Below are 24690 nucleotides of genomic sequence, written 5' to 3'. Positions count from 1 at the left end.
CAAATTCTACTGGGCGTGCAAGGCAAAATGTTTGAAATCTGTTTGAATGGACGGCTGAAATCAGGTTTCGCGTAAGGGGTAAACATGTTCAATTTATTTAAGTTTGTATTGTGAATAGTGTTGACATACGTGCCTATTATCTTGTTTATATTCTATAGAGCTTTTCTGGGGTTATTGGATCAATTACTAGTTTCCAAAACTTGGAACATCACAAATCAAATCTCTTTCATTAATTTGAGTGCTTGTGGACCAATCTGAAGTTCGTGAAGCCAGACTGTTGATATTCTTTATCCGACCATCTTCCCCAGTCTCCACTGCTCATCTCAATTGTGGAATTACTTTGGTAATAGAAGAATACGTGTCCACGAGAAGAAAACAAACGTCCTGCCTTTGAACTGGGCATTGTAAGATTGAAACATTCTGATGATCAATACCAATTTCAAATGATGCTACTTGAATGGATTTAATACGTTATGGAAGAAAGGCAATGTCTATTAAGAAGACAGGGGCGTCTCGGGATTAAGAGTTTATTAATCAAATGACCCACTCGTCGCTAACACCTAGTTCCAAACCAAGAGATTGCCATTATCCAGAGCAACATCGCAATTTGATCTGCTCTTTGCCCTGATTCAGAATGGTTCGAACTTCATTTGATACGAAACTCGGTGGCAAGGTTGGTTTACCGTTTGGACGGGGCGTGTTGCGGTAATATGCTCTCTCAAATCAGAGCTCGCCGGAAATACCTCCACGGGACGAAATGATCTTTCAATCTATATCGAACACTGAATCACGATGGAGATTTGGTAGTAGATCACGCGCGTGGTAAAAACATGAAGTTATAGACGTAACGTAATGGAGGGCGACGTGAGACAGGGCACGTCATCGTCAGTGTAGCCCGATCAGCAGGAGAGACAGCATGGCTTATCTTATCAGGGGAGAGTCGGTAAGTGTTATTTCTAGCAGACATGAGATCAGTTGCTTCCACACAGTTTACTTGTTACGTGTAACATTTGTTACATAGGCAAATGTATGACTTAATTAAAACGTGTTCAACGAAATTTGACTGTCATTTCCGTTTACCAGATGAAAAATTGTAAATGAAATATTTTGTCTAACATGAAGCGATATTGCAAGTTTAAGACAGCAGAGGAAGAAGGTATAATAAGTTATATAGTTCATATGATTACCAGAGTATATTACGGAAATCTGTAGATTCAAGGTGGAACCAGTAACTATTGATACTGATGGTCTTGAGAAAAGGATTCGATAATGACAGTGTGTCTTTCTATGATGTGTTGACGGTGTGAACGTTGTACCTGATGACTAACTAGAAGAATGAATGTTTTCTGTTGAATGAATGAATTAAAGGAGGATAGATGGTGCGTAAAATATTGCATTATTATTTTAATTTAGACGTAATTTAGACCACTGAAAAGGATAATATACAGTGCAAATTCACATGAGTTCAACAAACGTTTATAACGTAATCGGTTTTGGAGTTGATTAAGGACATGCACAAGACCTTTCTAGAGAGATGACAAAGAGCAATTTTAGCATTGCAGGTTCACATTTCTTTAACATGGCTGCGGTTCTCATTCGATATAGATTGTTCTTTAAATACGTCTTTGATGTTGTGCTTAGATGTATTATAGTGTTCACAATAATGACACACCCTGACTCGGCAATGTTAGTGTCCTACAGTCGAGGTAATTTGTCTCTTTAAACATGTGATGCTGTTTCACCGTATGGCACAGTGCATCGTATTTCACTATGTTTCACATCATGTTTCCCTGTCTTTGCTTCTAATGACCATGGAAGGGTTTGATGGACGAGTCCGTTCTGTTCAAGAACGACGTCCTTCTCAAAATCTGATGAGAATTGTCAGTTGTGACACTTTTACTGAAAGGTACTCATTTGAAACACCAGGAATGCAAAGTAGATAAGCAAAGGCGTTGTCTCTCTTGGCAGTGAAGTGTGCGATGTTGTGGTACCGTTCACACAATATTGACGGGAACCATACAACTGATCATTGTATGTGAGACTTAATTGGTGCCATATAGCTTGGCACCTGCTTACCACCCAGGGCACTAATTCCTTGTAAAGCAACTAAAATTGTTTTGATATCCTATTTATGTTCCATTGCTGTCGTGTTCCGAATACGTTACAAAATGCACATTTGTTTGTGTTTTAAAATGGTAATATGTTTCAAACGTTTTGTTAGAAATTTCCATAAAGCTTGTGTCTTTTATTAATCATAAACTTCCGGGCAAAAGAGACTAAGTACCGAAGTTTAATATGGTCGTAAATGAAATCTACAAAATATGTTTATTCGATGGTATTGTAATGTGTAATGTGAAGCAGGTATTGAGTTGGTTCACAGATGCCAGGCATTCAGTCAAGTAACGTTTTGATAACCTTCGTAATGTTTCGGTCAAATCCAATGTTCAAGTGTATCTTTCTTTCGTCGGGTCGTGTGTGATATTGCGATCTTGACGGGCCAGACAAGGGGGGTGATGTGTTGATTTAGTGGCTAAGAATGATTCAGTTTCTAAAATCTATACGTCGAACATGGTATCGTATGACCGAAGTATGACTGACAAAGGATCATAAACCGTACAACAATACACAGATAAGGCTAGGGTCAAGTTCCAAGTAACCGTCAACAAAGTAGGTACCTCGGCGTTGTTAGCGTTCACATTACCATATATGTTAATCTTGCTTTCCTCTATTTTAACTCAATTTTAATGTATTGTTGGAAATTGTCTCAAGGTGGAATCACATGGTACCACTAGCTGGTACAACAGTTTGTGTTCGATAAGATTTCTCCGTTTGGATGCTCTGTCATTTTAAAGCAGTGGTAAATTTTACATGCTCGCCGACTCCCAAAGGTAAAAGACAGTTTCATTGCAGTTAAGGTTTTCATATTGTACTCATCACCATTGATATAGCCTGCTCAACCATACCAGCCGCTGGCATAGTGACGCCGTGTTATTCAAAAAGTGCCTTTAGCTATTGTATGGTAGATTACCATATATGCAAACCCTGCAAGCACGAAACCAATCGCTAGTTCCTCGAACCTTACAGTTGACTCAGCTGAATCGTGCCTTGATGATGTAGCTGCAACGTTGATGACCGTTACAGACTGATTACTGTCTAATCTAGTTGAAAAGTTAATTGCCAGCTGGACAGTCTGGACACAAGGGATGCTGTGGAAGAAGAGGCTACCAGTAGGATATTCTCCACGACATGTTCCGAATCCACGGGGAAGTCGAATTTCACAGGTCCGAATAATGGTGTTTCAGGAACTGTCGAGACATTAGCATAAATGTTTGTGTTGACGCGAAATATGCTTACATTTCTCGTTGCGCTTTCTGATATTGCGGTTTTGTCGAAAATATATGTGTGTTGTAAAGGTGTTCCAGTGAAATGTCATGTGTCTTGTACTAGTATAATCCGTCCGTTGTCTTAGTATAACTACTGAGTTGTCTTAGCATTGTTTGTGTCTTGTCAAAACATTATTTGTTTCTTGTCAAAACATTATTTGTTTCTTATCTTAGCATTGTTTGTTTGTTGTCTTCGCATTGTTTGTGTCTTGTCTTCGAATAATCAGTGTTCTGTCTTAGCATTTGTTGTGTCTCGGCTTCGAGTAATCATTGTTTTGTCTTAGCATTCTCTGGGACTTGTCTTTGAATAATCAGTATTTGGATACATTACCAGGGTAGCGAATGATCAATATCTCTCTCTTGTTTAAGCATGATATGTCTCTTGCTGACAATGTCGTGTTATAACTTTATCTCAGGCTTGTGTTAGTACAGTCGGTATTTCCGCATGCACCAAAGAAAAGCGACAAAACCGTTTCCTAGGAAATTCATTGATATCGACAATATCGTGGACACGTGTTTATGAGTCACTGTGAAATAGTGATAATACCAGGTAATCACGAAATGTTGAGCCTATCCTGCCTCATTCTACTGTTGGGCGCTATCAGTCCTGTGTGACGGGAGACGAGCCAACCCAGAGTGACATATATTCAGAATATCGGTTTATTCACTAAAGCAGAAAGTAAAGATAAGACTTCACAAGGCAATGAACCATCGTTAACTTGAATCTAAACCTCGTTCCCACTTAGACCTCCATAGACTTGTGTCAGAGCATAGGAGTTGTGATCGTGTCAGTGCTTTGTTGAAAAGTCCAATGATTTGCACTTTGTTCGTCAGGAGTGAGTGAGTTGGGTTTTACGCCGCTTTTAGCAATATTCCAGCAATATCACGGCGGGGGACACCAGAAATGGGCTTCACACATTACACCCATGTGGAGAATCGAACCCGGGCCTTCTGCGTGACGAGCGAACGCTTTAACCACTAGGCTACCCCACCGCCCCGTGTTCGTCAGGACGGAAGGCCGATATTATATTATGGTTAGGATTTGGCCGGGCCAGTGAGGAACTAATCTCAGACCATATGTCGACTTAGCTGAACTGCTGATAATGAATAAATCAGATATTTCAATGTTACTTGTGGTGGCCAAACGTAAAGCAACATCAGTAGTTTACTTTACAATTGAAAACATTGATGTTACACAAAGTGGCATGGCCATATGGACAAAGCAGGTATTTGGTGAGTTTATGGAATCTGAAAATGCAAGCACAAAGAGATAGTTCTGAAGACTGTTGGTAGTTTTATGTAACAAACGCTCTTTATGCAAATTGTGAGAGTGCGGTGCTACCGGTAAAGCAGAATAAACCAGAACCATAGTTTTGTTTGTTTGTGGTTTAATACCACACTCAACCATGTTTCTTCCAGTTATATGGCGGCGGCCTGTAAATAATCGAGTCTGAACCAGACAATCCAGTGATCAACAACATGAACATCAATCTGCGCAACTGGGATATATTTTCAGCAATCCATTCTTATGATCTTCACCTCTAGTTGACCTTGTACGAGCAGATAATCTCGCGTTGACGTTTTTAATACTTTAAGTCAACAAACGCCATTATCAGGAAACAATCGTAGTTCCGTGATTAACGTAAGCTTACCATCGTCTTAGCTCTACGGTCGCTTTGTGAAACGTAGCCCCGAGGTAAATATTCTAATGATTGGTAAAACACTAGGTATGTACAGCTACTATGAAGTATATTAACGCAGATATGATACTAGTACTTAATTAGCATCGGGATATCACGGATGGATAGTCCTCAATGCTATAGTGATTAATCACTTCATGCAAGCATGAATAATCACAAAACGTGTTTAATAAACTATAAAACCCTTTTCATCATCATAAGAAAACTCTGTAAAAACAGAGTTTATTGTAAATTCATGCCTATATCATGAGCATAAGTTTCAGAATCACTATCATGTGATGACACCAGGTGTTCCTGAAAAGATGCATGTATCTTGCCCCAACTTTATAACATGTTACGGAGTAAAAACAATACCTAATGCCTGTCTAAGACGAAACGTTCTACTTTACCCTAATAGAGATCAGACCGTCAACAAGTGGAACTGCTATGCGAAATCCTTAGCACTGTTCTATGCGACACTACAGCAGCCTAGTGAATTTCCCAATACAACCTCATCGATCTTGTTCCCCTTCAATACACCTCTCTCTCTCACTTTCAGCGCGACTCGCCAGAGGATGAGGAAGAAGTCACCCTCCCTTCCAGGTAGGACCAGCTTAACGCCAAACATTCTTTATGTCGTGTAATTCGTACTTCAGCCAGATGTATCACACCCAGTGGCTGAGTGCATGTGCACTATGAAGCGCTATTGCGTGTTCTGTGGACTGGGAAAGTCATGGTTTACATGTGTTTTTAATGTCCCTCTTGTACATTGTTTGTGTAAGAGGCCGGTCCTGTATTGCCGAAAGCGACGCGGCTGGGATCGCTTGGTGTAAGGGTTTGTTTGTCGAAAACATTAAATTCTTTTTTCCTTTTTTTTGCAATAACCTTGTTAGAATTAGAAATATAAGCTTAATATTTATTGTCGCTATATGTCGATGTGAGAAACGTGTCAGAACACGGCAAATCTTTGAAATAATAAATTTAAGCACCCCGGAATAGTTACATGAGGTCACGTTTGTATTTTTAAAATTACAAGTTCTCTGCGTTAACTTAACCAAAGTATATATAGTTCTATAGTCAGTCCGTTATATACTAGTATATAGTCAGGCGTCGCCATCCTAGACCCCGTTAATACAAATAATACTGATTCCATTTGGGACGGATTGACGGGGTTTCATTGTATATATATATATATAGAGAGAGAGAGAGAGAGAGGCAGAGAGAGAGTTTCAGAGAGACAGAGACAGACACACAGACAGACAGACAGACAGACACATACATGTCTGTCAAATTATAAAGTTTTGTCATATTGTGCTAATTTGTTTACACTGCATAGCAAACTGCTGTAAATGTACGCTTCTGTCCTGAGAGAGACGGACAGTTTTCATCAAGTAGTGTGTGTTCTAATTTCTCGACCATAAGTGATTTATAAAGCGTTTAAATCACAATAGGTAAATAATACAGATTAGGTCACAGTTGGCTGGTTGTTGTCACGAAGGTCTTACCTTTCAGTGTGCCAATGGACGATCATGTTACAAATTAACTCAAACTTTGTATACGGGTTGCATAATAAATTATGTATCCGATTGTAATTCAACAATTAATGGATGGTACCTTCATCTGCAACCGATCTCTGTCAATTATCACCTGGCATATGTCTTGCTGACATACTAACCTTGTCATGCTGTCAGTTCGGTCTGATTGTGCAGACCAGTGACGGTGGGAATGGTCGGTGCGAGATCTTACATAGTGTGGGCAACTGAAGGATACCAGTATCTTTATCAGTGCCCATCGCTTGGGAAGGGACGTCGGGGGTTGCAGCCGAGGGCGAAACCATCACTGGACATTATACAGTATAATTACGGCAATATACACAGCCATGAATTCACGAGTATCGTGTACGGTCAATTATGCAATGATCTGAGACAGTGACCCGAATGTATTCTGATTATCGTGGACACAGGGGACAGTCAGTCAGAGATTAGGAAATGACCATCATCTTACCAGCTGCACGGTGGGTCGTATGTTCTTCCTTGTGTTTGCATGTTAATGTATTCAAAATGAAATATTGAAGCGAAAATTGGAATATTGACTTTTTCGGAACTGATTATTGTTGTCCAAATGACTCGTAAACAATATATGCGCTTCACATTCTTTTGACAAATGGCGTAACATGTTTGTGTGGAGCTGGTAGGTTGTTGGATTTAGTTCACAAATTACATGTGCAAAAATATTTGTTAATAAAATTGTTGTGTGAATTCAGTATTTTAACAGCTGTTGTGTAGGATGATTTTTGAGAAGTATTTTAAATGTGGAATAGATAGTAGTGATCGGGACATCTGTTTATCTTTCTGTGCATTGCTTGTTTCAACAACATAATGTGTACATACGTGCATGTTTTTTGGTGTGATTTATTTGGATTTGGCATTATCCTCTAAATTTGATTTATCTATCTTCAACTTTATCATGAAATTAGAGAAATTTTAGTTTACTTTCATTGCACTTAACCTGACTCAAAAGGTTTCGAATTTCATTTTAGAAGTAGAAATGGCCAGATAAATATCACCCGTAAAAGCATACTAAATTCCTCAATTTTGAAAAGGTAAGCTCTCTATGTTCAAGTTGAGTGGGTTTCTAAAGTGTATTGAAAGTAGGCTTTTGTGACTTCTCCGTTGCATTAAGCTGGCACAAAGACCGTATCTTGTCGGATGGAAAGGTTTTTGTCTGGTCGCTTCCTGCACATTATCCGTATTCAGACATAACTGGGCCACGCAGAGACGTAACCATACGGCAGTGTCTATCAAGGCGGGCGACTGTCTTTATCGAATAGGTTTTCAAGAACGGCGTGTCAGATGAACATGAAAATTACATGACTCAGTTTATTCCCATGTAGGACTGACAATGTTGGTGAATAAAGAATAGCGCTTAAATACAAACACGTTGTTCGGAGTGCTGTGGTTGTACAGCTCCCAGGGGTAAACATATGTGAAAGTGGGTCAATAGCGATCTTCAGTTTCAGGGATGTCCCGAGCGGTTGACACGAGGAAAACACGTTTAAATAAACAAGAAATTAGCAGTAAACAATGTTATCGTGAAACGTGTATTTCGCTGCCGATGGGGCTCGGTGATAGCTTTCTAACTGTAGTTAAACGAGGCAATTCAAAAGAATATTTTACAAGATTCTGTTGAGATGTGTCTGTGATGTAAGAATGATAATGATCTGACGTAGTTGTGACGTTGCTCTGATGTAGAAATATGTCCCTGTAATATGGCTGTGGTGTTTCTTTGAAGTAGTTTTGATGTAGATGAAGATGTCTAACTGCTAGGAGGATGCTGAGCGATAATACTGTTTTAAATAATGTTGCTGTTAAATAGTTGTGATGGTTCAGTGATGTTGTTATCATGTGTTGTTTTGTATTTGAGTGAGTGAGTGAGTTTGGTTTTACGCCGCTTTCAGCAATATTCCAGCAATATCACGGCGGGGGACACCAGAAATGGGCTTAACACATTGTACCCATGTGGGGAATCGAACCCGTTTCTTCGGCGTGACGAGCGAACGCCTTAACCACTAAGATAACCCACCGTCCCGTTTTGTATTTGATGTGCTGTTGTGTTGATGTTACTGTGCTGTTGTTTTGTTGTTGCAGTAATGTTGTTTTGGTGTTGCTGTGATGTTGTTTTGGTGTTGCTGTGATGTTGTGTTGGTGTTGCTGTGATGGTTTAGTGTTTTATTGATGTTGCAGTGATGTTGTTGTGTTGTTGCAGTTACTATAATAAATTATGTACAAAATTTGCATAGCGTCCTGTATGATTTAGGAACTAAAACACTCAAAGGCGCTTAACTCTAAGTTTATGCTGTTTTGTTGTTTGTGTGGTGTTATTTTGATGTCGTTGTGATGGTTTGGTGTTGTTTTGATGATGCAGGGATGATGTTTTGTTTTGCAGTATTCTTGTTTCGTTTTTGCTGTGATGTTGTTTTGGTTTTGTTGCGATGTTGTTTTGGTGTTGATATGATGTTTTGATGTAGCTGTTATGTTGATTTGCATTTGCTGTAATGATGTTTTGTTGTTGTTTTGATGTTGCTTTAGTGTTTTTTGACATAGCTGTGGTTGAGCTGTAATTTACTGCAGACAATTCTGTCACATAATGAATGGAAAAACCATTTACATCAAAATTAAATAAATCGTTTCTTGGATGTAGTCAGTAAGAGATATGACTATCTTTATTGCAAACTGACACTGCCGCAGTGCATGCTTTATTAACGAGTGAATGAGTTTAGTTTTACGCCGCACTTTTAGATTCCAGTTCTATGGCGGATAAACAACATGAGCAACGATCTACGCAACTGGGATACGATGGTAGTCAACTACGTCTACTTGCACAAAGCGATCTTAGCGTTACAACTGTCGTAACTCCCATACTTTAACGTAGATTTACGACTGCCACAGTCTTACGATCGGTATATGAAAGAGAAGCCCATTTCTGCTGGAATATTGCTAAAGGCGGCGTTAACTTAAACTCACTCACTCACTCACTATATAAAACGGATACCCAGGAGCTTACATCAATACGGACTCCTTGGGTGATCAATCTTTAAAGTAACAAATCTACGGCAGACGCGAGTGTCCTATTTTGATCAGGACGTTTGGACTATTTGCAATTCAATATCTGATTATTACGTAGTTGTTCTATGTGTGTATTAATGGTGATACGCAGCATTCATTCCTGCTCAGACCCCATGACAAGTGGCGACCGACCTTGCTGAAGGAGGGAAGCACCATGACAATGTCAAGGTCACATGACGAACCGGACCAATCAGATATCCCCTCTAATTCCACGTCAGCTGACGGCATTCCAGACTCCCCGAAGGACGACAAGAAGGTGACACAAGCAGTGACTGCCAGCTTTTAACTTGTTGTAGTATTTTGAGCTGGTCTGGATATTTTAGATCTAAGATAATCTCAGGTTTTCAAAAGAATGTTGCTGTTTATGTTTTTGCTTTGTATCTTTGCGAAAGCAAACCACGAGCGAACATCACATATAAGTTATATTAGAAGTCTGTGAGTAATTCCAAATAATCTTTTGTACAACTTTATATCTCGAAGGCTTTTTAGTCGATGAAGTGACAGCCTTGTGTAGTTAAAATCCTCATACTCCACAAAGATGTAACTTCCTGCCCAGAAAGCAGAATTTTAAGGTGGGTGGTTCGATCCCAAGTGGTTTATTGGTACCTCTGTGCTCGTGTCTACGGCGATAAAACAATGACTGATCAACTCGGAGTCGGTATACAGATCGTGGGGTCGATATTATACTGTAGCTCTTGTACTTCCACTATATAAAATCAAAGTTAGCCAGGGCAAGTACAAGCAACCATGTACGCTCGCACGCACGCATGCATGCACACACGCGTGTACGTACGCACACAGACACGCGTAACTTAAACGAGACATTTAAGCTCCATTTCACCTAATCACTTACGATGTTTACTCGATGTTTAGAATTCATAACCTGAATACATGATTAGCCTCTAAACAAGCACATGGCTTAACTTGCCTGTCCAGACATCAAATATAAAATACATATAACACACTGACGTCAACCCTAATAATAAAACTATAATAAAATGTTAAAATTTATTTTAATAACTTCAACTCGAAGTTAAACTGCATTTCATCTCCATGCAGACGAAACCATCAACGATGATAGCTTCACGAAAGACATACATGAAATACAATAATCCTAACATAACACGTTGATCAGTGGATAGCAATGTCTGCGATAGTTATGAAACAACTTGCGGCGTAGACAGTGTTTCAGGGAAAGTACCAGAATTTATAGCAAACGGATTTGTTTATCACGAATTTTAGGAACATTTGGCAGTCCAGACTCTTGAATCTGTCTCAGCGAACAGGTGTTATTGACCAGTTGGCGACATTGCCGTGTTCGCCAAGCCATTTTATACAAATATACAATTATTGCTATCAAAAACAGGGCTAATCTGTGGCGTGTTATTATCAGACTTAGACAGAGGCGTTTGCAGAATAATAAAGTAAGGAGTAATGTAAGTGATAATGTGTTCGAAGTTCAGAACAGCAGTATTGATCATTTGAAGATTCAGTATGTAACATCAAAAATATCCAGGCAGCTTGGTCGGTTTAAGGGAAGATGCTACCTTTCGATCGTCGCGATTTGTTTTGGAAATATATATATATATATTATTGTTGTATTTTATTTTTGCAACTGAAGACTAGAAAGACGTACCTACAGTAAAATTTGTTAATCGTCCTGTTGTTTCTTTGGTAAAAAGAGCTTTTTGTATCTGACAGTTGATTTTGATTCTCAATAATCCTTATCATATTAGACGTTTTAATTATATCTGCAGCAGGTCACAAACTCGACCCCAGTAGACCCCTCCCCAGAGGATCTTGTTCTGGACCCGAACGGGAAATGGGCGTATTACTGGATGGTAAGTATGCTGGTTCTTTATACTACACCGATGAGGGGCGTATTCAGAGGCGATCTGGCTATTTGCCTGCGGTCTGTAAATAATCCAGTATGTACCAGACAATCCAGTGATCGATATTTTGAGCAAGGATGACCATCCGATTAATTAATTCACTTCTTCCACGAAATACCCGCGTGGATTCAGAGTCAGTGCCTGTCATCCATCATGTCCCTCATCAAGTGAATGTTTTGTTCTATTCCAATGTCAACTTGTTTTCAGTTTTGATGGAATGATGTATTTGATTAGGTTTGGCGTGTCTTTGGGTTGTGGTCTTTCAGTATTTCGGCTTCTTAGATAAAATAATTTAGTCGAATGTTGATGCGCTATGATGTTCGGGTGTGGCAATGAAACGTGTCGGTGCGTGTGTGATTGTCATAGACCTTTCAAGTAAGGATAATGTTGACTAATCGCTCATTCACTATGGTAAAAATCATGTATTTAGTGATTAAATACAATATTCAGCAGTATCATTTACATTATCGTAACATTATTGTGGATAACGAACATTATTGTGGAGGGGCAGTGGGGTAGTCTAGTGGTTAAAGCGTTGGCTCGTCACGCCGAAGACCCAGGTTCGAATCCCCACAAGGGTACAATGTGTGAAGCCCATTTCTGGTGTTCCCCGCCGTGATGTTGCTGGAATATTGCTAAAAGCGGCGTAAAACCAAACTCAGTCAGTCATTGTGGATGGTTGGTAAATCTTGGCAAATGTTTATGTGAAGAGTAACCTGCCAAGATTTTCCAACTATCCGCAATAATGTTACGATAATGTAAATACCTTCAGTTACAATAAAGATACTATAATGTAAATAACTTCAATTCTCTCAATATATTTGCCACCCAGAGCAACAGTATCTGTTGTTAAGTACAACTTTTAACTCACTTTCCCAAACACTGTTGTTGACTACATCACGCACATGCGGCAGTATGCAAGATGCTCTCTTATGAAACTAACGATGTCGTATGTTGCCAGGGAGTCGTTGCGTCCGCCGTCATGTACAACTGTGCTGTCATCATCCTGAGAGTCGCCTTCCGGGAGCTCCGGGAACACGTGAGTATATTAGCGCCACCTACGTCGCATACGGCTTTGTAATTATTATGACGTCAGTGTTGTCAGTGACGTATGTCTACATTACATGAAACTGTAATCTTACTAACCAATTAATTAACAAGGAAGATAGTTCTATGGATATACAACGTTTTATTACAATGTATGCGTTGTTTCGCTGTAGGTGCTAACACCGTTATCAAGCAAGTGACAATGGTGTTAGCATGTCTTCCGAGTGATAACGATGTTACATCTACACCGAAACGTCGCGAATATTGTAATGAAGAAGTTGTATATCCATATCCCTTGTTTATCGCACCAAATACAAAATACCACCTTCAATTAATGTCATCTTCAGTTACTATACCAGTGGCGGATCCAGGGTGTGTGTGTGTGTGTGTGTGAGTGTCCAACGTTATGGCCCTCACGTAGCTCTACAACTATCGTAAGTCAATAGTTACAGTATAGGAGGTACGAATGCTACGAGAAAAGTTACGAGATCTTAGGCTTACGAGAGCTTTGTGAAACGGGTCCTGAAACTATTGACTTACGATAGTCGTAGCACTATGAGAGCTTTGTGAAACGGGGCTCTGGTTAAGCATTAGACTTTCGTCGAACACGCCCCCACCCACCCACCCCCCACACACACTGTAGTCACAGCTATGGATACATGGACATATTGTCGATGGTCCTGGAACCACTTTGTTTCATACTTGTATTTAAGTTGTAAATTATCATGTAAACTTGTACCTCTAATGCCACAGAACGTGGCCGGAGTGTAAATAAAGTTCAGTTCAGTTCACGACACAATGACGCTATACGATTACGATCTGTGCAAACAAATTTCCTAATTTACTACTGAGTCATACGTCATATGTCATTAAACGCCCAATATATTATAGTCAGTGAGTTTTCTAAACATGTAAAGCGGAGTCTTTTTTGTCTAGTAGACAGCTCATATATCTATTCCTATGACTTGCAGTCAGTGTACCAGCGCATCTTTTCAACACTTGACAACATCGGGGACGTCATTTACCTCGTCGACATCGGAGTTCAAGCCAGGACGGCCTTCCTGCAGGATGGCTGCTTGGTGAGATTAGCGACAGTATCAGTGGATGGATTAGCTCTCTTTGCATACATCTGAACAACATCCACTGTCCACCATCTGTAGGAAGGTCAATGTACCTCCACATCAGGTCCGAGGGACCCTGTGGTCCAAACTGTCGCTGTTATTCGAACAGTGTTAACGTTGTGTCCCTTGACCAAGCAGAATCTGCTGGTCGATGTTTCCAGTCCGATATTCGCTTCGATTGTTATTAAGGGCTCATTCAAGCTGTCTTTTAGGTTTTCCAGCCATACAAAACTGGCCCACTGATTTTACCGAAATACTGTTCAAAGCAGGAATAAAGATAACTCACTCACAGACTCCGAAAGGGAAATTCATATATTTCATTCAGCTTCATTATATGCTTATACAATATGAATATATAACGCCAACGCCAAAACAGTAATCAGTGTTGACAATATCAGGAACGGATTTCATTGGCCGTAAAAGACCAAGTATATGAATAGGTCACTCAACGGTAATGACACCAGGTGTTCTGGGAAAATGGGTAAGCATGTCCTCCTTCTCTACCTGTAGCAACCGCCACTCACAATAGGCCAGATCTCACTTTTTTGCAACTAGTCTAGAACACGTGCTAGTCACATGCTATAAATACAATGATGGTTCCTATTCCAAAAGTGAGCGAGTGAATATTACTTAACGCCGCAACTGCAATTTTGCAGCTATTCGGGACGAGCCCCCCTGTTAAATGTAACGTGGACAGTAGTCGTGGTTAGAAATGCTTGAGTAAGATTATTTGCCGAGGGAGATTAGTACCACAGAGATAAGAGACACCGTCAATGACGCCATTTGTTTGGCGCAACCATGGTGGACAACGCCGTCGGCAAAATGTCAGAGAGTATTCTGGTCACGGCGTGCAGTAGAAGCGTGTAATTGGACGGAGATGATTTAAGAATCTTGTTAATGGTTCACTTCACCATTTGCTCTCTCAACAACAGAAGTTGGATAATAATAATTGCCGAGTAATGACAGCTTTGGGCCAACATCGTCATATTGCTGTCAGCTATGCTAGTGTCTGATAGAGTAGATAATATTCAAATGGCACCCATGCGTTTTGACATGTTATCAATCATTGTTTCAAGTTTGTTCCATTGATCACGGAAATCAACTTAATCAATTTGGAACCTTCTGGTAGTTTTTGCTCGATTAATGGGACCAGCTACGAAAAACGGCAATTCCTCATAGAGAGACAAAACCTTAATGTTATCTCGTGCTTGCGGAGTAAATATTCATGGCTGAGAATATCCTCTATGGACTAAATGACAGGGTCACACAATTAGTACAACTCGGTTATCATGGCAACCAGTGTTTTCCAGCAGAAAATGACCTCAGTGGTCTTCTAAACTTCAATCGAACGTTTTAAAATCATGAATAAACAATGCATGAGCTTCGTTGCTTTTTAGAGTTCATGAATGCCCCACTGCAAATCCATAGCACCTGGCTGTTGTACATGCCGTCCTTAAACAAAGTAATTCACATTGATTATATACTAGTATGAACCAAGGTATTTATATAATAACGACAACACACTTTATCAAACAGGCTCTGCTTTGGAAACACGTTACCTGTACGAGCATGTGTTTATATACGGAAATTTGTGGAAATTTAAGCTTTTCCTGCCACACCAGTGACATCCATCAAAAACACATGAAGAGGCAAATCAATTGTCCACCTCACAAAATCCATGGAAACGCAGAGTACTTGTGTGCACAGGGAACTGCATGATTGTAAATACATTTTGTCAATGATATAGTCTATTTTTAAAAATTAAAATGCATTACCAATAACCTTCTGAAAGCATCACTTTTCAGCACGAATCGATTGAGGCTCTTTAAAATCTTAACATAAATTTAGGGGCGGTGGGGTAGGCTAGTAGTGAAAGCGTCCGCTCATCACGCTGAAGACCCGGGTTCGATTCCCCACATGGACACAATGTGTGAAGCCCATTTCTGGTGTTACCCGCCGTGATATTGCTGGAATATTGCTATAAGCGGCGTAAAACCGTACTCACTCACTCACTCACAGACATGTAGACACCGTTCTGTAGGTATGTATACTGCATAATTGCAGAACGACATTTTCAAAGCAGTAATATAGAGAGAGGGAGTAACTTGATTTCAAAGCAGCTTTGAACAGCCGTTATTTACACCATAGCCTACTGGTTAATGTGGGAGGATTCCCGGGGGTACAACATGCTAAACAGTACTCTGGTGTCCCCAAACTGATGTTGCTGGAATATTGCAAAATACAGCGTAAACCCCATCTCCTACACTGTGGCAGGAAAGACCAATCTACCATTTACCATACTGTTGAAAGCTACGACCTGTCCCTATTGCGTGCGGCATGGCCCTTGTTGCGTGTTTCATAGAGGATTCATTACGATAAAACCATATTACACATACACTCATTTGGTCGAACTGACATGAGTGAGTGAGTTAATATTTAACGTCACATCGGCAATATCTCAGCCATATCGTGACGAGAACTGACATGAATGTACTTTGACTGTCGGTACCGTTGGGCCGAATGTATTAAAGTATTGGTTGAGCTCCAGTATTAAATATCAACATAACGGACTTTATAGGTTCGGGACCCAGAACAGCTGTTTCGTCACTATCGTAGGAAAACAAGGTTCCTGTTGGATGTGTCTTCAATACTTCCACTCACCACAGCGTATGGGATGTTGACAGGTAAGGTCTGAATCAAAGAACACCCGCAACATGTATCTTTGAATAAAGTCTTTTAGAAAGTGGCAAAGAATTACATGTATTCTATCTGGGGAAACATTTTCTTAGTAAAGCAAAAATTCAAATCTTGTGTCAGTACCACAGTGGTGGCTGAGTGGGTTAGATCGCTGGTGTGCTGGCGATTAAGCGCCTCGCTTGAGAGTGTAGGTTCGAATCCCTGATTGGGCTCAATCACATTGTACTAGGATTTGTACTTTCTTAAGAAAGTGTAGACCCAGATATAATATATGAACATTTACGTAAATTTGAAAGTATCGTTATACCAGACTTTCTTAAGGGCAGGTATCAGAAAGTATGTGTTTTTGTTGTTCTCTCTTTAAATGCATGATTTGTTTGTTAAGTAGTAAGAAACTTAACCGCATGAGTTTTAAAGTCGTACTAATGTCACCATTAATATTGATGTTATTTTGATGTCCACAATTCATTATGTAAATGATGAACATACATCCGATGTCCTTTAGTAGGGACCTTAATAAATCTAATGATTTACCTCTGTTAAATGTTCAGCACGATTGCATGATAAGTACTATTCAAGCCCAAGTCAGACAATCAATATCAGTAATTTCCATTTTCAAATTCTCATGCATACTGACAGGTTTAGTAAGGGGTCGGTAGTTTAACTTACCGCTTAGAGTAAAGAGCGAAGATCCAGGTTCGAATCCCAGTATGGGTACAAAATGTGAAGTCCATTCTGATGGCACTGTCGGTGTATGGAACTATGTGGCGTATAGTCACTCACTCACTCGAGAATGATTTACACGCCAATGCTTAAATTGCTGAGAATGTCTGACTTGAACTTAGAATAGGTGGGATCATATGGACAAGGGAGCTTCACCTAGTTTCATTGACACGAGACTTCCGTACATTGAACAGCAGTCAATCACTAATTGAATCTGCATTAAACGTTGCATTAATTGAACCAAGTTCACCTGAAGTGGTTAATCGTTTAAAATAAATATACCATTTGTACGCGTGACGTTTGTTCAAAGCATATAGAAGTCACGTAGAAGTCACGTGATGACATATCCTTCTTTTTGCAGGTGTTCTTCAGCTTCTCCCCTTTAGCATCATTTTTCACGATGCCAGTGAGTTCTCTCCCTTTCATATATTTTTTTTTCATTTCTATTTCTCTGTGATAAGACAGAGCCTAGTTTACATAGCGTCCTTATCTAACTGGGTTTGGTTTATATATTCACCCTGTTCTAACAGATGTTTGTATTGTACTAAAGGTCTTCTTTCTAACTGTCGCTTTTATCCGGAACAGACACATCTTCACTTTCTTCATTTTGTTTTGGTAAATTGCAAATGGGGATATGGTGGGAGGCGACCGTGACAGGGATTTGTAATTGTGTGAAGTGTTTACTATGGCGATCGCTACACGCCTATCCAGATGTTGGCATCCAAAACCAAGTACGTAAAGGTACTTGCGGAAAAGATAACTCGATAAGGTTTCTTTCAGTCAGCGCCTGACATATTTGTACTGGACTGGTAAAAACACATTCCATAAAATTTTATTTTGGTATTTAGAAGTGATACACATAATATATCAGCTTCTTGATGATGATAATTGTTACTATGATGTGTTGATCCAGCATAATCAACCTGTTCTGAATGGAACTGACCGGCGACTGATGCTTCAATTCAGCATCTCGTGGATGTGGAACTGGTGCATGTTGTTCGTGGCATCCAGTTTCAAATATTGACGTTGTCAGATATTAGCCACGTATCATCTGTCTTCGCGATTGGTTGACGAATTGTGTAGAAATGAAATTGCCTGTTGAAGGGCAACATGCGCACATGGACTTAACACACGTTACCATTCTTACTTAATTGTCGTTCTGTTTTAGCCTTCCACCTTTACCAGTGTAATGGTTTACACTAGGATCACACAACTGCTTTTGAAAAAACTTGATATGTAGTTAATGTATGATGTGAAAGAAAGAACTAGGCTACACGTTGCTTATTAGACAATGCTGCAAGTGATACTCACTAACTTGACGATATGTTAGGATTTACAGGACTATGTTTTAGTCCTTTATATTAATATGATACTTTGTTCACGTGTATCTTCCATAACAAAACCGTAAATAATGTCAATTTGAACTAAACATTGATAGAAATTATAGATTGGTAGATGAGTTAAATATTTGTAAAGAATTTGAAAGGTGATTTCGGAGAATGATGGGCTCAGGAAATTACTTTTCTCCAAACTACAAAAAGGAGGAGAATTGTTTTTTGCAAGGGGAAAAGACGGGGTAAACCCATCACATTACTCAAAGATGAAGCTTTTGATTAACCCCTTACATTGTTACGCTGTAGCTCACCTTGCCGCCCCTATCATGAGGATAGCTCGCCTCCTCAAGTACCACACACTGGCCAACTTCTTCCAAGCAACGGACAGGTAAACATCAGTTTCAGGACTCTATCATGCCAAACATTATTTCTGAGTTACAAACAAGATCGTTTTCTTTATGGTTGTTTCTTTGTGACATTTTTCTGTGGTTCTTTTTATCAAAATTGTTCATTTCGATTAGAAATTCTGTAAATTCCGTGGCATGTCTCAATCGAAAAAACATGGAATCGATATTGATGTGATTTGCCATGGGGAATTATTGTTTTTGTTACCGAGGATGGGTTTCAATTATTCCTCCAAAGAAACATTGTCCAGATCTCCAAGAGACAGCTTGGATTAGTGCAATCTGTAAACGCCTGTATCTCGGTGCGTGGAGTCTGGGCATCATCAGGAAGTGGGGGATGAAGATCAACGTCAGTAACAAAACGTGACCAGCATCTTGATGAAGCTAAATACGGCTTCTGTTGTTTGTATCGAAGCACAGGCAAGGTGGCTATGTGCATTTTAAAATTCATTACCCGAAATGTCATGAGGAGACTGTAGGATCGGCGTTCAGCCTCTATCCGTGCCATGCTCCTGCATACGGGGATTGTAAAGTGTTCTGTGACAGTATTTCAGAAATGACTTTCTGGATTAATTTGAAACTACAAACTGTCGTGTGCTGCCTCCTGTAGTATCTACCATAATGAAAGGGTGTAATTGAGATGAAGACCTTTGGATTGAACATTTTGATGAATACGGAAATAATGTCGTAAATACAGCTCATCCGTCAATTTCGCGTTTCACGTGACCTGAAAATCCGATTCAGCTAAATCTGATATAGCAATACCAATGGAATGCATGGTTTAACACTATGACGACTCGGCACTATTGTAACGACATGTAACTAATGTAAGAAATGTGACCAAGATAGAGTCACGTAATGTGCTCTGGATCATGCATGATATTTATCTGAACCGGGTGTAGCTCAATCATTCGGCTATACCGAACTCCTTGTTCGAAACAAATGTCCACGAATCAGGGCTTCCCATGACACGGACCGATCCAAGCACGGATCCAGCTTGCTTCTGAATAAGGGATATACTTCAATAACGGCTTCCGAGACAGATGTACCGGAATCACGGATATACTTCAATAACGGCTTCCGAGACAAAGATGTACCGGAATCACGGATATACTTCAATAACGGCTTCCGAGACATAGATGTACCGGAATCACGGATATACTTCAATAACGGCTTCCGAGACAAAGATGTACCTGAATACCGGAATTACGAAGTCATACTTAAGCAATAACGACTTCATGGAGACAGATGTACCGAAGTCACGACTCCACAAACACTGGTGTACCCGAATACAGGCTTCCACAAACACGGCACTTAAATTATGGCTTCCAAAGAACGGATATGCTTCACAGAACAGATGTAGCCGAATCATCTGATTCATAACAAGCACGGATGTACTTGAATGACAGCTTCTCAAACACAGGCATTCCGGAATCACAAATGCATTGCTTCACAAAGTCGATGGAAACAAAATCGCGGCACATTAACCTCACAGATATAACAGCTAAACTAACGGAAACACAGTATAACGGAATAATGGTTAAACTGCATGCACGTACCGGAAATACTGACGTTCCAGAATCGCGGCTCAAGAAAGACAAAAGTCCCTAAACCACAGGTCTCATATTAATCACCGTTCAACAAACAGGATGAAACTGGAGCACGGCTAAACAAACACGGAAATACCTGAATAAAAGATCGACGGACATGGCTGAAACTGGATCACGGCTGAACAAACACGGACATACCTGAATAAAAGATCGACGGACATGGCTGAAACTGAATCAAGGCTTAGCAAACACGGAAACATCTGAATCAAAGTTCGACTGACATGTCGCTCTTGAATTTACCTTGACTACACTGAGTTAATACAGAAGTTCCGGATGTGGTTGTCAGACTGGAGAAGTTTATACGTCAATATAGTTCTCTGAATATTGTCTGCGTTTGTGTTGTGCGTCGCCTGATGAAGCCATCATACCACTCGTCCATCATTAGCCATACTTCAATAGGTTTCCTGACACGGTGTCCTGTCAGAATGAACCTCAATGGAAAATTGATCTTATCGGCGTTTGATTTACCAAAATTGTGTCGGTTTATCTGTCACTGTTAGAAGCATTAGAAGTATTACTTAACACAGCTCTTGCTGCAGAGTGAATCGTGATTATGTATATAGATTCCATACATTACCTTTGTGAACTGCAAGTTAGCTCGGCCATCGATCGGACAGCCAAGTACAGTTAAGCTTCATCTTGCCAGATGATCCTCGATCACACAATGGCCTTGTGTTAAACGGCCCTGTCTTTTGATGCTGCAAGAACAGAATTTAATCAAACTGCTGCATATTACACACTTACCATGACAAAGGACAACTGTGGAAGTGGTGAGCTATGGAGAAAATACGGTACTCAACCTTGAGATGGATAAGTTAATCCAAGTCTTTTCTGCTGTTAAACCCATTTGTCTCTGAACTCTACTTGTGAGTGAAATGCGCCACGATTGCTTCATTACCCCACACTGTACAAATGGCTTCTTGGGATCTGCTAATACATAGTACTCTCAAATAAGGACGTTCCCGAAACTGTTTCATGCTGATATTTGCCAACAGCTCACAGGACCTTCTTGCGGAGAACAGTAATCTTGTGTCGAGAATAATAAAAAAAACCATTCAATATAGGCACACGAACGCAAATACTTACGTAGATGATACAGACTCTTAGTCGTTTGTGACCCGTCAAGGTCCGGGTTAGAATGAATCTTCAGTAGCCCATGCTTGTCGTAAGAGGCGGTTAACGGGATCGGGTGATCAGGTTCGCTGGCTTGGTTAACACATGTCATCGGTTCCCAATTGCGCAGGTCGATGCTCATGCTGTTGATCACTGGATTGTCTGGTCCAGACTCGATTATTTACATACCGCCGCCATATAGCTTGAATATTGCTGAGTGCGGCGTCAACTAAACTCACTAACTCACTTAGTCGTTTGTTGTTGAATATTGTGGACAGGCTTTTGATATATTTGATATTGAGTACATCGAAACTGGAATCGGGTTGAAAGCTGCAATTAAGGTGTATTGTATTTTCTTGTAGTTAAACACCGCACCCAGCAGTATTATTGTTTACGATGTGATAGGTACATGATCGAGTCTTGGCCAAACATTACATTATTTCTACATGGGCAATTGGGATACGGTGACATGCAACAACCAAGCCAGCGACCCTGACCACCCGATCCCGTTAGTCGCCTCTTAAGACAAACATGGGTTGATAAAGACTAGTTCTAACCCGACTCTCCACGTTCAGCAGCTTTAAGAGCCACATCTACGTGTAAGGTTTTCTGCTCCGTCTAGTATGTGACATATCCCTTGTTTCAGCCACACTAGCAACCCCAATCTACTCCGGGCCTTCAAGCTCTCTGTCCACCTGTGGATGGTCATCCATTGGATTGGCTGTATCTACTACATGACGTCAGAGGTTAGTCTGTCCGTCTCACTCGCTCTCTCTTGACCAATTATCTATGTCGCTGATTGTCTCTCTCTCTAGTGTTTTATATGTCTTCATGTGTCAGTGTCTCGGTGTGTGGATATGTATTGAACTGTATTTCTTGGCCTGTTAGATGAATAGCTGCCGGTCAAACAATGTGTGCTGCACCATAAAGCAACGCAGTTTCTACGTAACACTGTAATACATAAAGCTTGTTAAGGCAGAGGGGATATATCGTGCTTAAGGTCAAACCGAAACCCCCAAGAATTGGGTTAGTATGTCAACATATACAGTCAAAGTCGAGACTAAGGGATCTGCGGAAGTACTTCGACTGACTGACTGCCTGAGTTTATTTTTCGCCGCTTTTAGCAATATTCCAGCAATATCACAGCGGGGGACACCAGAAATGGGCTTAACACATTGTGCCCATGTGGGGATTCGAACCCGGGTCTTCGGCGTGACGAGCCAACGCTTTAACCACTAGGCTACCCCACCGCCCCTGGAAGTACTTCGAGGTATACGAGGATCAACACAAACCAACGTGGTGACTTAAGTGAGCGAGTTCAGTTTTACGCCGCTTTTAGCAATATTCCAGCAATATCACGGCAGGAGACACCAGAAATTGACTTTTGACTGAAGTAATAGGCAGACACGCTTGTAAACACTTTGATACTACTGTACAACGGAGTTCGGCTGAAGTTCACTGATGGTTGTGATGCCGGAATACTACAGATGCTGATCCCTTACACTGCTGTAGGTATGGAGTGAGTGAGTGAGTTTAGTTTTACGCCGCACTCAGCAATATTCCAGCTATATGGCGGCGGTCTGTAAATAATCGAGTCTGGACCAGACAATCCAGTGATCAACAGCATGAGCATCGATCTGCGCAAGTGGGAACCGATGACATGTGTCAACCAAGTCAGCGAAACTGACCACCCGATCCCGTTAGTCGCCTCTTACGACAAGATAGTCGCCTTTTTATGGCAAGCACATGGGTTGCTGAAGACCTATTCTACCCCGGATCTTCACGGGTCGTTGGTATGGAGAAGTTGGTGAAGAGAACATAAACATTCAAAACGTCAACGTATGAATATCGATTATCTGCCGAAACAGATTTCACTGGACGTAAAAGTGAGGATGACGGTTATGTGATTGAATCGTCAAAACTCAGTGATGACACCAGGCTCGTGTGGCCCTGTAGTTTAAAGTGCTGAGACCTGCAATCAGCTGGCACGTTCCTACCACTAAAATCTGACACTCCGTGACACTGCAACACCGTTCAAATCGTTGTTAAGTCAAACACACTCACTCTTTATGTATATGCTGACTCAATCCACTTAATCCGCCGTCCACATACTGTCCACACTCTTAGAACAACCCCTTCTCATTTCCAGTAATGGACATCTACATGGGATCAATATACCACAAGTCAAAGAAACTAAAGTGTTCCCGTGTTACTGTCACTTTAGTTAATTAAAGTTAACTTCCCCTGGCGTCCCGAAGGAATCCTTAGTCGAGGGGACTGCGTTTGTAGATTCTACAAATAGGCGACCAGACATTGTTAGTATAACTAACAGATCAAGGGCGAGACGTTGTTTGTATGTGTGTGGCGTGGACTGGTATCAACACTGTGGTACATGGCCTGCACATGTTGCCACGAGGCAGTCTCAGGAAGTCTCAGTTAATACGGAATACATTGAAGGATTCTTTTATCAATATCATCTCAGCTACCGACTACCGTAACTCCGATAATTTTACACGAAACTGCGACAGTCATGTTGCTACTGCCACTTTGCGTTGATGGCACTATATAAGATTCCGGGTGTTGTTACGCATAAGAGATTCCGGGTGTTTTTATCCTTAAGATTCAAGGTGTTGTTATGCATAAAATTACGGGTGTTTTAAGCACTATTCCGGGTGTTTTTATCCTTAAGATTCAGGGTGTTGTTATGCGTATAATTACGGGTGTTTTAAGCACTATTCCGGGTGTTTTTATCCTTAAGATTCAGGGTGTTGTTATGCATAAAATTACGGATGTTTTAAACACTATTCCGGGTGTTTTTATCCTTAAGATTCAGGGTGTTGTTATGCATAAAATTACGGGTGTTTTAAGCACTATTCCGGGTGTTTTACCCTTAAGATGCCTGCTGTTGTTACCCATAAGATTCCGGGTGTTGTTAGGCATAAGCTCCCGGGTGTTGTAACATTGAGATTTCTTTGTTGTCACAGATAAAAGTGGCACCATTTAATAAACCCCGATGCATCCGTATGTTCAATGGGCAAACCACTGGAAATATTAATAAATAA

General features: G+C 40.5%; 1 protein-coding gene across 1 annotated transcript in view; it reads left to right on the top strand.

Moving 5' to 3' along the window:
* Positions 1 to 24690, top strand: part of LOC124275581 (cyclic nucleotide-gated cation channel alpha-3-like) — a 71057-nt gene that overhangs the window by 21609 nt on the left and 24758 nt on the right. The window contains 9 exon segments of the mRNA XM_046711173.1: positions 5622 to 5665; positions 9796 to 9943; positions 11445 to 11528; positions 12541 to 12618; positions 13598 to 13705; positions 16326 to 16431; positions 17529 to 17573; positions 18808 to 18889; positions 22275 to 22374. Of these exon segments, the coding sequence (XP_046567129.1) occupies positions 5622 to 5665; positions 9796 to 9943; positions 11445 to 11528; positions 12541 to 12618; positions 13598 to 13705; positions 16326 to 16431; positions 17529 to 17573; positions 18808 to 18889; positions 22275 to 22374 (795 nt within the window).

The sequence above is a fragment of the Haliotis rubra genome, unplaced genomic scaffold (assembly GCF_003918875.1).
Source record: "Haliotis rubra isolate DU_JTF1 unplaced genomic scaffold, ASM391887v1 Scf20, whole genome shotgun sequence".
Lineage (NCBI taxonomy): Eukaryota > Metazoa > Mollusca > Gastropoda > Lepetellida > Haliotidae > Haliotis > Haliotis rubra.
This window is presented reverse-complemented; position numbering and strand designations above follow the sequence as displayed.